The sequence below is a fragment of the Meriones unguiculatus genome, chromosome 6 (assembly GCF_030254825.1).
Source record: "Meriones unguiculatus strain TT.TT164.6M chromosome 6, Bangor_MerUng_6.1, whole genome shotgun sequence".
NCBI classification, from domain to species: Eukaryota; Metazoa; Chordata; class Mammalia; order Rodentia; family Muridae; genus Meriones; species Meriones unguiculatus.
The window spans coordinates 47,681,407-47,696,273 of NC_083354.1; the positions used below are offsets into that span (position 1 = coordinate 47,681,407).

At 40.1% G+C, this 14,867-nt stretch overlaps 1 protein-coding gene across 3 annotated transcripts in view; it reads right to left on the reverse strand.

The window, feature by feature from the left end:
* Topbp1 (DNA topoisomerase II binding protein 1) overlaps nucleotides 1-14,867 on the reverse strand; it is a 48,616-nt gene that overhangs the window by 27,015 nt on the left and 6,734 nt on the right. For all 3 annotated transcript variants that reach the window (XM_021657395.2, XM_060385405.1, XM_021657396.2), the window contains exons 6-13: nucleotides 13,945-14,141; nucleotides 11,991-12,173; nucleotides 9,488-9,654; nucleotides 7,327-7,490; nucleotides 6,933-7,180; nucleotides 4,934-5,292; nucleotides 3,837-4,009; nucleotides 1,381-1,592 (exon numbers count right to left, since the gene is read on the reverse strand). In XM_021657395.2, coding sequence (XP_021513070.1) covers nucleotides 1,381-1,592; nucleotides 3,837-4,009; nucleotides 4,934-5,292; nucleotides 6,933-7,180; nucleotides 7,327-7,490; nucleotides 9,488-9,654; nucleotides 11,991-12,173; nucleotides 13,945-14,141 — 1,703 coding nt within the window. The remainder of the gene's footprint in view (nucleotides 1-1,380; nucleotides 1,593-3,836; nucleotides 4,010-4,933; nucleotides 5,293-6,932; nucleotides 7,181-7,326; nucleotides 7,491-9,487; nucleotides 9,655-11,990; nucleotides 12,174-13,944; nucleotides 14,142-14,867) is intronic.

The following is a 14,867-nucleotide window of genomic DNA, read 5'->3' on the forward strand; positions in this document are numbered from 1 at the left end:
ATACATCACAAACACAAATGAACACACACACAAATATGTGTGTGCATGTGTGCAAAAAATGTGTGCAAAAAATGTGTGCATCAATGTGTGTACTGAATTGGACACACAGTAAATGAAATTATTATAGACCCATTCATACATACACACGTATGAACTCAGCCAAGAGCCAAGACACAGTAAGAAGAAAATTCCAATTACCTGCACTCAGAGTCAAGTGTAGTCGATGTTTTCAAAAGCCTTCCCACTGAGATATTCCTACCCCCAAGCTCACTCCTGTGGCAATCATGTCTAGCCTGTCTAGGTTAATAGGCAATAGGTCTCAGGTGCTCCCAAGACTGACTGGCCGCTGCAGCCTGCCCAGCATCGCTACACTCAGGAACTACTTGTACCCCTACATCTGCCTTCTACTTTTGCTCAACACTAAACAAAGCACTTGTGACTACTTCATGCCAGGCACATCGCTAGGCAATAAAAATGAAGAATTCACAAGACTTGCACAGTCCTTGCCTTTACAGAGTTTATAGTTTGGCAAGGACAGGAAAGCACACCAGCCTCTTCAAAGAAGAAGAATGTCAAAATGGAAAGAGTGCGAAAATAAGACAAGGCCATAAATGCTAAGTCAAAGACAGCATCTGTCCCAGAAAAATGGCCATTCTAACTGAAGACGAAAGATAGCTGTGCTGGCTGGTTTTATGTCAAGTAAACACAGGCTGGAGTCACTAGGAAGAGAGAACCTCAATTAAAAATATGCCAACCAAGTCGGTCTGTGGTGTTTTCTTAATTGATGACTGATTTGGGAGGGCCCAGTTCCCTGTGGTGACACAGCCCTGAGCAGGTGGTCCCTGGGTGACATAGAAAGGCAGACTGAGCACACCATGAAGTAAGCCAGTAAGCAGCACTCCTCCATGGCCTTGCATCAGCCCCTAGACTTCCCTGGATGGCGGACTACAGGTTGTAAAATGAAAGAAACGCTGTCCTTCCCAAGCTGCTTTTGGTCATGGTGCCTTACCGCACAATACAAAAGTAACTAAGACAGTAGGCAAGTATTAAGTTATCTTGAGGGAACATAAAAAAGACTCAGATAAGCAGCGATAGCACATTCAATACACAGCATGCTAGTGCAGGCCACAGGGCTAGATGCTCACACCCTTCACAACACTGAAACCCTGAGTGTGCACATTACTAGCTTTCAGAGCATACTGACAACACATGGTACAGCAGACCAAGGATCTGTGCAAAGAGCACACATCCACCTGGCCACCACTGACAACACCCAACAAACACAGGACCCATCACAAACAGGAAAATAAATGAACTTCTCAGAGCAAGTCCTGGAACATTCATATTCAGAAAAGAGAGAAAAAAAAAAAAGGTTCTGACCTTGTTTAGGTACACTGTCAACCAAAAAAAGGTTTTCATCTGCTCTCCTTCCCATTCTAGCAGTTTCTAAGAGCCATGAAATATTCACTGCCGGCAAACTCCACTTCTTTGCAGCTTCATATTTAGAACCAATCGGTTCTTTCACTACAAGATGTGTACTGGCGAGCATGCCTTTTTTTGCATTGGATTTCCGAACAAAGAATTCTTGAACACTAAAATTTACATGGAAAAGAAAGCAAAGGATCACACATAATTAGCCCACAAACTAAGAACAAAGTTTTTTTTACAACACATGGTTAGTTATTTTCAAGAAAACATGCCTCAGGTGATGGCATGCACCCCTTTAATCCCAGCACTCCAGAGGCAGAAGTAGGAAGACCTCTGAGTTTGATCACGACCAGTCTGTTCTACAGACTAAGTTCCAGAAGAGCCAGGGCTACACAGAAAAACCCTGTCTCTAACCTCCCCCACAAAAAGAAAACATATACTGATTAAAAGGCAATAAAGTTTGTTTTCATTATTCGTTCTGTGTATGTGCATGCATGTGTGTGCAAGTGCCTGTGGAGGGCAGAAGAGACAATGGCTCCCCTAGAACTGAAGTTACAGGGTGTGTACGCAGCCTAACATGGGTGCTGGGAAGGGAACTTGGGTCGTCACGGAGAGCAGTGCAGACGCAAAGCCATCTCTCCAGCCCCAGTATTGTCTACCTTAAAATAAGCTAATCTTTTACAACTGCTTACTCTAGGAGAAAAGCATGCTGCCACAACTTTTCATGACATAAGGAAAAAAAAAAAAACACCCCCTTAATCTTTAGTCCTCACCTGTCCTTTCCTACCAAAAGGAGGTATAGAACAATTTAAGAACACAGTAACAGTTTAAAAATATATTCTTTTTTACTCACTATAACTTCCCAAAGCATTTTTCATACATAATCTGAATTGATTATCTGTTATCTAAATCTCAGTATTTTACAGGCAAGGACAAAGACGAAACTAAGTGACTGACTCCCACTGAAGGACATTAAAGGAATAATGAGTAGAAAGGGCCCAACACTGGGAATAAACAATTCAGTCTTTCCTGATTCTGGGTTTTATGGCCAATTTTCTGTCTTTTAGGACTGTTTTAATCTCCCAGTAGTTTTGTTTTGTCTTGTCTCATATTTAACATTAACACACCAATCCAAGTGGTGTGGTGATAGCTCATCTTGACTAGCAAGTGATGGGATTTGAAATCACCAATGACAAACATCTGAGCATATCTATGAGGGAGTTTCTAAGAGGTTAGAACAGGTTGAAAGAGCCACCCTAAATGTGCATGGCATTACTCCAAGTCTCAGGCTGCTCATTACTCTCCCTGCTGGTCTCCTAGCACAGCAGTTCTCAACCTGTGGGTCGCCAGCCTTTGGCAAACCTCTATCTCCAAAAATTATTTACATTATGATTCATAACAGTAGCAATATTACAGTTACAAAGTAGCAATGAAAATAATTTTATGGTTGGGGTCACAACATGAGGATCTGTGTAAAAGGGTCACAGCCTTAGGAAGGCTGAGAACACTGTCCTAGAAAGATAAGGGCGCTCTACCTGGTACATCGCCATTGTACCTTCTGTGTGAGGAGTACTCTTCATATATAGGACTCTTCTTTTTCTTGTTTAATGCCTTTTGATCTGGAACCTGTCTGATAATAAAACTACAATCCCCCTGTCTGTATATACTTCTACCTTGGCCATCATTTCTCCCCGGAATGTTCTGAGTATGCCGTTTGAAAACACTGTGCTCTTTATGCTCTTAATCTAAAAATATTCCCCACTAAATACGAAGCCGGTTAATTGATACGTACTGATAACTGATTTCTACTCTTTTACAAATGCGTCTATGTAATGAACAATTAGGGAAGTTTAGTACTGAAGGATTTTGCAAGTAATTTTTAAATTCCTTTTTTTTTTTTTTTTCAAAAGTTCCTTGCATACCTTTCGAAGTGCTCCATTTGCATTTCTGGTTGAAACAAGAGTAGTAATGGATATGCATTTAAAAGAAGATTAAAGAAAGAGGAGGAGGAAGAAGTGGAAGGAAGAGAAAAAGAAAGGAGGAGGAAAAGAAGGAGGAGGCATGGAAAGGCACAATACTTAGAGAAGCACAATTCCAGAACAGCCCACACACATCAGCACTAATCATTCCTTTTCATGGTGACTAGGCCAACGAAAGAATTCAATGCCTACAGCCTTAAAAGTCTGCCAAACATCCATCTGGTTGCATACAGTCACGGTGCCTAACCATCAACCACACAAACAAATAAAATCCTGGCCAAATGTAATTAAACATTTTCCAAAAAGTCAAAACAAACAAAACATGTTATGGTTAGGGATGCCATTGTAGAGCCCTTGGGCCCTCAGCTTGATGCCTAATTCTCTGTGTGTGTGCTCACACGCAGCAGATATACTGAAAATATTACATACCTTGCTCCAAGGTGACTTGCTAGGAATATCAAGGAATCTCTTTCTGCTCCAACACACTGACTGAATGAAATCACACAGTCCTCTAAAGGAGTCACTCCTGGCATTACTGAGACTGGTGTGAAGAGGGGATTCGACTTGGGATCAACTAGTATCTGGTTATCTATACATGTGACCTTTGAAAACAATAAAGCTACTGTAAGAAACAAGTGGTTCAGAAAAGCTCAGTTACAATACTAGCAATTTTAGTTTAAAGAAATAGGAATTTTACATCAACAGACTTGAACATGCTCATTCTCAGCACCTTCCAAATGATAACTCAAAGAAATATGCAGACATCAATTCTTTACATCTACATATTAAAACAGTAGGATGTATTACTATAGCAACTGGAAGTTACTATAAACTTTACCTACTTCAATGATGGTTTACATTCTTTTGAGGAAGGATAAACAGTATGAAGACGGGCTACAATGACCCCCTGATGAATACTGCTGCCACAGCCCCGTGACAGCAACTTTTGTAGTTCAGTGTTAATACCCAGAAGTACAGACTTGTAAATTCTTTAGAGGATATTTTAATTTTTAATGTGTGTATGTATGAGAATGCGGGTTGTGCACGTGAGTGCAGTGGAAGCCAGAAGAAAGTGTCAGATCACCTGAAGCTAGAGTTACAGAATTAGGGCCAAGAAGCCAAAGATTTTTTAAAAAATTTTAAACTATGATTACTGTATGTGCATGAAAATACACACAGGAGAAAGTCTACACAGGTGCCTGTGAGAGGGTACACATCTGAGGAGGAGGGAAAAAGAGAGAGAGAGGAAGAGAAAGAAAACGATGCAGGAAATCAGAAAGCAACTTTTGGGAGTTCTCTCCTCCCACCCTGGGTCCTGGGGCTCAAACTCAGGCTGTCAGGCTTCCACCACAAGCACCTTTATCCACGGGGCTACCTTGCTGGTCTCCCATTCCTGTATTTTAAAACTGCCTTTGCCCAAACCAACCGCCAGTTTAGGTAAACTAAACAGTTTCAAAAGTAAACATCAAGACTCTGGCAGCCAAAAATCCTTCAATACTGGGTTTTTACTGTCAGATGTTTCTTACCAGCCATGTATTTGTAACAACTTCTCCCACTGTTGCTTCTACTGCACACCCCAGCAGCGGAACCACAGCATAGTCAGCAACAATTCTGCTGGGAACGGACACAATCTTTCCAGCATGCTCTCTTATGATGTTTAAAATATTGCGTTCATTTTCACTACTAAAACCCAAAACAAGAAAACTCTTTTGGCTAAATAAGCCTTCTTCAGGAACTGTAGAGCCATCAAGGAGGCAATGAGCGACAGATGACAGATTTTCCTCTTGCAGAGAAATGTGAGTGGAATCGTCACAGGGGTCAATGTGAGTACAATCACTGCAAGGCCCACCTTCAGTCTCTATAGCTTCAGATGGCTTGGATTCAACTGGAAAAAAAAGAGGGGTTTCTATTTGAGTTACTAGACTTAAGAGTTTATTTCCACAGGGTGTGAGGATGTACAGGTTTTTATCCCAACACCTGGGAAACATAAGCAGGCAGATCTCTGTGAGTTTGAGGGCAAATTGGTTTATACAGCAATTTCGAAACCAACCAAAGCTACACAGTAATGTCCCAAAAAAGACACTTATTTAACAGAGTCTGATAATACTTTTAAGACATAGGTTTAAATATTCATCCCCAAATGTTACAAGATTTGCCATCTTCAATTAGAAAACACAACTGTCATGTCAGTTCTGGGTATAAAACTAGAGCAGAAAACCAAATTACCTGAGAATTATGACGGTCTAGTAGATGTGTTTTTGGTTTTCTTTTAGTTTTTTATTTTGTTTCGTTTTGAGACAGGGTCTCTGTATCTAGTCCTGGCTGGCCTGGAGCTTGTAATGTAGACCAGGCTGGCCTCAAGAGCCTCCTGCCTCTGCCTCCCCAGTGCTGGAAGTAAAGGGGTGTGCCACTGAATAAAGTTAAAAAAATAAAAAAATATACTTTGTTTCCCAGAATTGAACAATTATAATTAAATGGAAAACTGTGTGTTATAGTGGAAATAGAGAACCACAAAGTAAACATACTTGATGTATGCCGAACTAGATACAGCCAGACCTAATGAAATAGGCCTATAATACCAACTACTCAGAAAGCTGAGGCAGGAGAATTGCAAGTTCAAAACCCATCTGCCCTACAGAGAAGTCCAAAGCCAGACTAAGCCTTAAAGCTAAAAATAAAAAGAAGGTTCCAGCTCAATGATAAACCCTATGCCTGAGTCACACCTCAGCAACTGCAATAAAGAAGCAAGTAAATTACCTAGATACAAAATTCAAATAATCATATATAAAGACATCTACACATGATACAAACTATAAAGAAAACCAGGAAAGAACTTCACAGTAGGCTCTTGGCACAGGGGTAATGCTCAACTTTCATAAATAGACAACATGTGATTATTCATCACAGAATTCTATCTTCTGATCTATCACAAATTTCACAATACACTTTAAAAAGAAGAAAGGTTAGTTCTATTTGTTGGTATTCAACCTTACCACACTGGTGAAACTATATACTGAGACAGCAGTACCAAGAACAGGACTGCATGCATGAAAGACCTCCCAAAGCCCAGTCAGGGGGTATTTGTTACAAACTTATGTTATTACAATCCACACACAGGTGCCAGGGAGATGGCTCAGTGGTTAAGATCAATGTACAGCTTTTGCAAAGAAACTGAGTTCTAGTGCCAGCATCCACTTCAGCCACAAATGCCTGTAATTATAGCTCCATGAAGATCTCACCTCTGACCTCAGGCACCAGTATACACACACACACACACACACACACACACACACACACACACACACACAATTAATAAAACAAAAAAGTTCATACTCAAACCAAGCTCAGAGATACTGAGAGAGAATGATTAATGATTTGTAGCATGATGGCCTTGCTTGGTTAGAAAAAGTTACAAATCTGTAAGTTCATAAAATAAGTTCCTAAATAAATTCATAAATAACTTGGCAGATATCATGCATTTATACAGTGGTTCTTAATTATAAATGCTAATCGACTATTTCTTACCTACTGTGGAGTCATTGTTTACATACTGAGCGAGTATGTCCTCATCTGCTTGCTGGAGTGTCTCGTTAGGGGTAAAGTCTTTCCTAGCGAGAGTGCCACTCTTTTCGAGGACAGCTGTCTGGTTTTCGAGCTGATCTGGAACTGTAACTCCAGCTGGCTGGTAGTTTGTATGGATGTATGGCTCTTCAGGGAGCATATACCCTTTACTAAAACACTCCAGCAACCACTTTGCTCCCACTACATGAGGCCTACAAAAAGAGCACAGGAAAGCTCCAGTGTAAGCAAGGAAGGAAGACCATTAGCCCACTTGCCACACCTTCCCACAGCTTCAGACATACAAATTTAACCCAAATCATTCCAGTACAAAGTGTTCTGAATTAAAGACTGACAGGACCTGTGGGATGATTTGCTCCAAAACTGCCTCACGTCATCCTCGAAATCTCCCATAATTACATGAGTTACATCTTCATTAAGTTGATTAAATCGAACTCCACCTCCACTGTTAATGAGCCTTCTCAGCTTATCTAGCTTTCTGCCACTAAAACCACAAAGAAATATCTGCAAAGAAAAGATGTGATTTGAATTAACATATCCAAGAAGTTTTTTTATCAACAACAACAAAAACAAAATGTAAAAGAAAACTATCCACTGTGTATAAATAACACACTTTATTACATTTTGGGATATATAAGGAATAAAATATGTGCTGTCTGAAACTAATATGTGTACATATGTCCTGGCAGCTAGCAAACACCTGGGCTCTGGACAGTCCCGTCCCCCCACCCCAAAGTGCTGGACACCATCCCTCACAGCTTTTCCATGGTGTTGGGGATCCAAATCCCAGCCCCCATGCTTTCACGGCAAGTGCCTGACCCACGCAGCCATCTCCTCAGCCTGAAACTAGTCATTTTCATCTTCTGTTTACAGTCCCATCTCTATTACCTCTCAGCAGATATCTGGAGGATTGAGGCCTCAAATTAGAAGACAGACCTCAACATCTTTTAAATTTTGGTGCACAACTTGTTAAAATATTTTCATTGTGTGTGTGAACACGCACACGTGTCACATTTGTGGAGGTCCGAGGACAACAAGGGACTCAGTTCTCTCCCTTCTACCTGATGGGTCCCAGGAATGGAACTCAGGTCATCAGGCTTGGTGCATGGCAGAGCTATTTCTAACATGCACAATGTTCCTTAAGTTGTAAAGGAACAGCTTCTTGTAAATGTAGCTACGAAGATACACTGTAGTGCACTGTGAATGCAGCAACCAGGCTTACATGCACATTTTCAGTCAGTGCTGATCAACCACAAGACCTAAACAAATTCCTTAAGCCTTTGAGCCAACCCTTTCCTATCTATATCTTTCCTGCATTTTTTTTTCTACTTGAAGTAATCAAAAATAACAAGTCAAAGTGCTTTGAAGAAACATGCATACAGGGATTTTAAATATGAGTGTATATTTAATCCAATTTACCTAAAATGTAATGTTCTCACTCCTTTTAAAAACTTCAAAAATGACAATCTATTTCCATTATGTCCCAAGCCATCATTACTAAAATACAACCTAACAAAAATCAGTAATCAAGTACTTTCCATATGGAAAGAATAATTCAAACTGAAAGCTAGAATTTGTATGTTCTAATATCAAAGAAAAAAAAGATTACATAAAGCATCTTTCTATCCCACCAGTAAGTGTGATAAATCTTATAAGGATAATTAGCCCTTAAAAATAAAACATGATTTAACTTTGCCTACTTTGAGAAAGAATGCATGGCCTAATCCACTCTAGTAATAGCACTTTATGAAGTATGTGGGCCTAGGAGATATAATATTTCCATCACTAAAAAATGTAAAAAACCCAAGAGTAACTGAAGAGAAAAATAATTATAAGTCAAACCTTTTTCTGTTTTTATTTCTGAGGACTGAATCCAAGGCCTTGTACCTAGACAGTAATGTCTGTCCAGAATTCTAGAAAAGCATTTTCTTGCATTTTAAAATTATAAACATGTGTGGGCATGTCACATGCACATGTCACAGACAATCTGTGGGATTAGCTTCACTCCTTCACCACATGGGGTACTACGGACTGAGCTCAGGTTGTCAGGCTTGGCAACAAGCACTTTATCCACATGGCCCTAAAACAGGATTTTAATCTTCTAAGTATTATCCTCAAGACAATACCCATTTTAGTTATTTGTGGAAGTGAAATTTTAAATAACATAATGTAACATGAAATGATTAGTGGCATTAATGTATTATAAATACCGTATGACAGCTATAAATAAAATAGCTTTATTAAAGTGGTACGACTCCAGAGCAGAGCTGAGGAGTAAGACAAACTTTGAAGTGTACAGAAGCTACATCCCAGGCACAGCCTCATGACCACAGAATGAGCACGGTGAGTGTCAGCTTCTTCATCTTGATAAGGAACAAGTCCAACTATGAGGAGTCTTCAGACTCAGGCTACGGTTGTATGTCTAAACCTCACTGTGTAACCCAAGTTGGCTCGGGTCTGAAGGTGACTAGCCCTTCTGAATTTGTTTAAGAAAGACATACCCGACAGCCATCTAGTAAATCTTCGGGTGCTTGAAACATACTGATGTCCACATTTTCTAGGTCTTCAACTGTACATTCAAGTTTGCTGACAGTTGAACAGAACACTGTTTCATTTATACAGCTGCCATTTATGTTGGAAATATGGCTGACATCTGCGAGAGTGCGACCTACGTATGTGAAAGAAAATAAAATAAATTCATGAGGAAAACAAGTCATTACAGGCTTCCTTATAAATTAACTTTTCCTATTAAGGGGTATGAACAATTAATAAAGATTCAGGTCGTCACCCCCAGCCCCCCTCCCCCCGGAGGAGCTGCCTTGCTAGGCCACAGATAAGGACATTGCAGCCAGTCCTGAAGATACCTGATAGGCTAGGGTCAGATGGAAGGGGAGGAGGACCTTGGACTTGGAAGGGGGCAGGGAGGAGATGAGGGAGGTGGGATTGGGAAAGAAAGAGGGAGGGGGCTACGGCTGGGATACAAGTGAATGACCTATGATAAAAAAAAAAAAAAAAGAAAGAAAAGAAAAAGATTCAGGTTTTTACTAAAATCTTAGTGACAAAGTATAAAAAATAAAATTAAGTTTAATCATTAAAATAAAATTATATTAATATTTCTTAAAAGTGGTTTATACCCCATAAAAACATACAGCTTCTGGCTTTAAGGTCCAAGAAGCTTACATTTGAAAAAAAAATTATAGGAAGATTTTGCCCAATGGCACTTGTACTGACTGAGTATGCTGGCCTAGCTGACAGATTAGCAAGGGATCAAGGCCTTTCCTTTTAAAGCTTTAGAAAGTTGTCTCTATTAATGGTGCATGGGGGTGTGAGTGTGGGTGCACAGCCACCACAGAACTCCTATGGAGGTCAAAAACAAGGCTGTGGAGTTAGTTCTCGCCTTTCACCTTTTACTTGGTCCTAGGGATTCAGGTTGTCCGGTTTATACATCAAAGCACTTTAGCTGCTACTACACCAAGAGATTTTGGTTTGGTTTTGTTTTTGAAAAAAGGTCTATGATCTATACCAGTTCCACAAGGGTCCCTAAAACCACTGTCAAACAGATATTTACACTGTAATTCATTAACAATAGCAAAATCAGTTATCATGCACCACAACATGAGGAACTGTACTGAAGGGTCGCAGCATTAGGGAGGTTGAGAACCATGGCTCTATACAGCTCACGGTCCCCTTGAACTTAAAGCTCCACCTGCCTCTGCACCCAGTGCTCGTACTGAAGGTATGTATCACCACACCTGGCCTTCGCTTTGTTTGTTTGTTTGTTTGTTTGTTTTTTGAGGCAGGGTCTCAAGGAACCCAGGCTGGCTTTGAACTCTCTTTGTAGCCAAAGAAGACCTTGAATTCCTGATCCTCTCATCTCCAAACTTCTTTGAGCTGAGATTACAAATATGTGATAACCATACCCAGTTTTGTTATACAGGACTAGCAATCAAACCCAGGACTACATGTAGGTTCTGTAAGCACTCTACCAAATGAGCTATTCCCATCCCTTCATTTAAGGGGCAGGGAGAAGATGAGGGAGGGAGGGTAGGACTGGCAGGAAAGGAGGGAGGGGGTTACGGCTGGGATACAAAGTAAATAACCTGTGATTAATATAAAAAATAAATTAAAAAAAGAAAATGAAAAAAAAAAGATGTACTATACAACTTTAGTAACAAATTTAAAATTAAAAAAAAAACACAAAACTGCCATAAACAGTGAGACAAACCGTGAACAGGAAGCATGATGAAATGCAGATCTACATGTATATACACACCTTCTTAATATATTAAAAAACAGGCACTGCAAAGAGATCGTCTTTGTTTCTGAGACAAGTTCTACAAGGCAATCCCAAGTTCTAGAAATACGGGAATGCTACTCCAAAACAAACAAACAAAACACCCTGAATTTTTATGTAATGATTATCTATAACCAACAAGGTAAGGCAATAAAGAAAAGATAGTCCGGGCATGGTGGCACACACCTTTAATCCTAGCACTCAGGCAGAGGCAAGTGCATCTCTGAGTTCAAGGCCCGCCTGATCTACAGAGGGAGTTCTAGGATACCCAGGGTTACACAGAAAAACCCTATCTTGAAAAATCAACAAATCAACCAACCAACCAATCAATCAAACAAACAAAACCCTATTTTTCTTAAGCCCATCCACTAGTGTTCTTAATCCTCTTTTGTGTGAATTAGGATGAGGAAAAAAAAAACAAGCAATTACTCATTCTAAAAGAAATACAAAAGAAGATCTGTACAGCTCTCTACACCACCTGGCTATTTTGTTATTTAGCTCTGCCCAGAGGCACTGGGAGAAAACAGAAAGTCCCTACTACAATTCAATGGTCTATTAGCAAATCAAATCCTTCACTTTTTCTTGGTGTTTAGGACTGAGCCCCTGGGCTTGCATTCAGAAGACAAAACCTTTCCCACTAAGCTACAAGAGCCCAACCCATCAATTATCATGTGGATAAGTAACTTTTCTTTCATCTCAAAGAGACTTACTTTCAGCTGCTGCATTGTTCTGACCCGTGGGAGTGGAAGTGTCAGGCACCGTCTTTACTTCTGCTCTGGGTTCAGCCTTATAGAGAGACTCATCCTGACAAAAGCCTTTCTCAATACTGTCATGAAGCCACTGCAGAATCACACAGTGTACATTCCACCTCTTGGCACACTCATACTTTTGTCCTGTTGTGTTCAGCACAAGAGAAATGCAGAAATATTTGGATATTAGTTCATAGGAAATTATTTTTTTAAACTTAACCTGAAATAAATGATTATAAAGATTACCAGTAATTACTTTACCCAATCAATCAATCGATCAATCAATCAATCGCTCATTCAATGTGTCAGGGTGTTTTGTCTGCATGAATGTGTGTGCCCTACTTGCATGCCCAGTGCCTGAAGTGGTTAGAAGAGGGTGTTGGATCTCCTGGGACTGGAATTACAGACAGCTGTAAGCTGACATAGGAATGCCAGGAATCAAACCTGGGTCCTCTGGAAGAGCAGCCTGTGTTTTTAACCACTGAGCCATGTTTCCAGCCAACCCCCTTTTGGAAACAGGGTCTCACTATGTAGGCTTGGCTGGCCTGAAACTCACTAGGTAGACCAGGTTGAACTTGAACTCACAGAGATCCGCCTACCTATGTTTCCCAAGTTCTGGGATCAAAGACATCACTATTATGTGGTTTTAATAAGAACACATAATAGAATTGCAGACACTATAAATAGATGCAGTAAAATAAACACTATCTTTGACTAGCCTATACAAGTGCCAATAGGATTTGACTAAAAGTGAAGAATAGGGAGATAAACTATATTGAAAATTTCTTCCAGTAAAGAATATACTATTAAATATATTTTTAAGTAGTATTATAAAAAAACTGAAGTCAATATGTAATGCCAAAGGGTATTTTGGCATTATTCTCGTTTTGAATTTTCTGTTGTGTTTTTCTGGAAATTTTTTGAGACAGAGGCATGTAGGCCAGACTAGCTTTGAACTTTTGATCTTCCTGCCTCCGCCTCTACGACACAACTCTACTTTGGTATGCCATAGAGTCAATGGAGCAGGGCCTGGTGGTACAAGTTTATATCCCAGCTACTTAGGACTAAAAGACAGGAAGACCACAAATCTAAGGCCAGTGTGGTAAACTTGATAAGATCCTGTCTCCAACAGAAAGTAACGAAAGGACTAGGGATGCAGCTCAGTTCAACAACAGCATTTGCCTCACATAAGCAAGGCCCTTCGTGCAATCCCTCATACCTCGAGCAGTCAACAGATAAACTGCCTTCAGTTTGTACATTTCAGGGGCATTAGTAAACTATACCCCAGAATAAGGTTCTTGAAATACCAAAAACAACAATAATTCTAAAGAGTTTTCACTGGTCATGCTCTTTATACTTCGACTTATTTCGTAACCTGTACAATGTATTAGAAATTCTACTTCATAGACTACTATGAAAATGGGAAATGTGGCACAGTGGTAGAGCACTTGCCTAACACACACACAGCCCTGGGTTCTACCCCTACCACAGGACCCTCACCCCCGACCCAATCCAAATTTACTACGATCAATCAAGTCATCCCATTAAGTGTTCAATCAAGCCTCTTAAATCAGTCATGCGAGAGAAATGACACTTAGCTACACATATCAATTCTCTTGTTGAAGAGTTTTGGTTTTAGTCAAGGTCTAGCAGTCAGGTGATGAAACGTCACTGACAGTTTTTAGCATTTTATATTTATTCCATGTTCTGGATAAACACAAGGATGGTCACTTAATTTTTCTAGACTGTGACCCAAATATTTCTGAAAGAAGTTAGAAGGTTAAACACACACACACACACACACACAAACAAACACACATAACCTAGGGAAATGACACGTCAGAAGCACACGGTGGCCTACAGAAATTTAAAGTGTTAGGAATTCCATATGCGACTGTTTCTAAAGCAGTCTTACCTTTTGGTTCTTGCACAATGAGGTGTGTACACTCGTTCATCTTCAACTGCCCCATGTACTGGCCTCCATGCTTAGCCACAAGTTGCTGAACTGTCTTTCTCTGTATACCATTTAAGCCAGTCACACAAATAATGCAACCAAGAAAAGTAGGGCACTTAAAGTCTTCCATGTTTATATCAGTGTATTTTGTTATTTTCCTGAAGAAAATAAATGTAAAAAGAACACAATAAACATTCTGATAGTTTTAAATACCACTGCTTTCCTTGTTTGTTCCTTCCCCCCACACCCCACCCCCAGTTTTTCAAGACAGGGTTTCTCTGTGTAGCCTTAACTGTCCTGGACTCCCTTTGTAGACCAACATTGGCCTTGAACTCAGGCTTCTGCTTCTGCCTCCCCGAGTGCTGGGATTACAGCACGTCCCACCACGTCTGCTTCAGTTTTCATTGTTAGGATTTATAAGCATTTCTGCAGAAGGAGACTAACACTGAGAATTACACTAACTATTCACCAAGCTCAGCGTCATGTCTCTAAGAAAATTTGTAATTCAAAAAAAGCCTGAAGACAATCTTAGAGAAAGCACTATTAACTCTTAAGTCCTTGCTAAAAAGTGGGGAGCACTTGGCAGAATTATAAGATTGAATCTCTACTTAAAAACCTAATGTTCAGCCAGGTACGGTGGCGGACGCCTGTAATCCTAGCACTCTGGGATGCAGGCAGACCACTGTGAGTTCGAAGCTGGCCTGGTCTACAAAGCCATTCCAGGACATCCAGGGCTACACAGTGAAACCCTGTTTCGAAAAAACAAACAAAACTTAACGTTCAACAAAACTTGGTTGTCTGGTATAAAATAGAAAAATTCTTACATTATTCTTGATGAGTAAAAGTAATGGTTTTTGGCAGAGAGCCAACAAAAATATCACTGC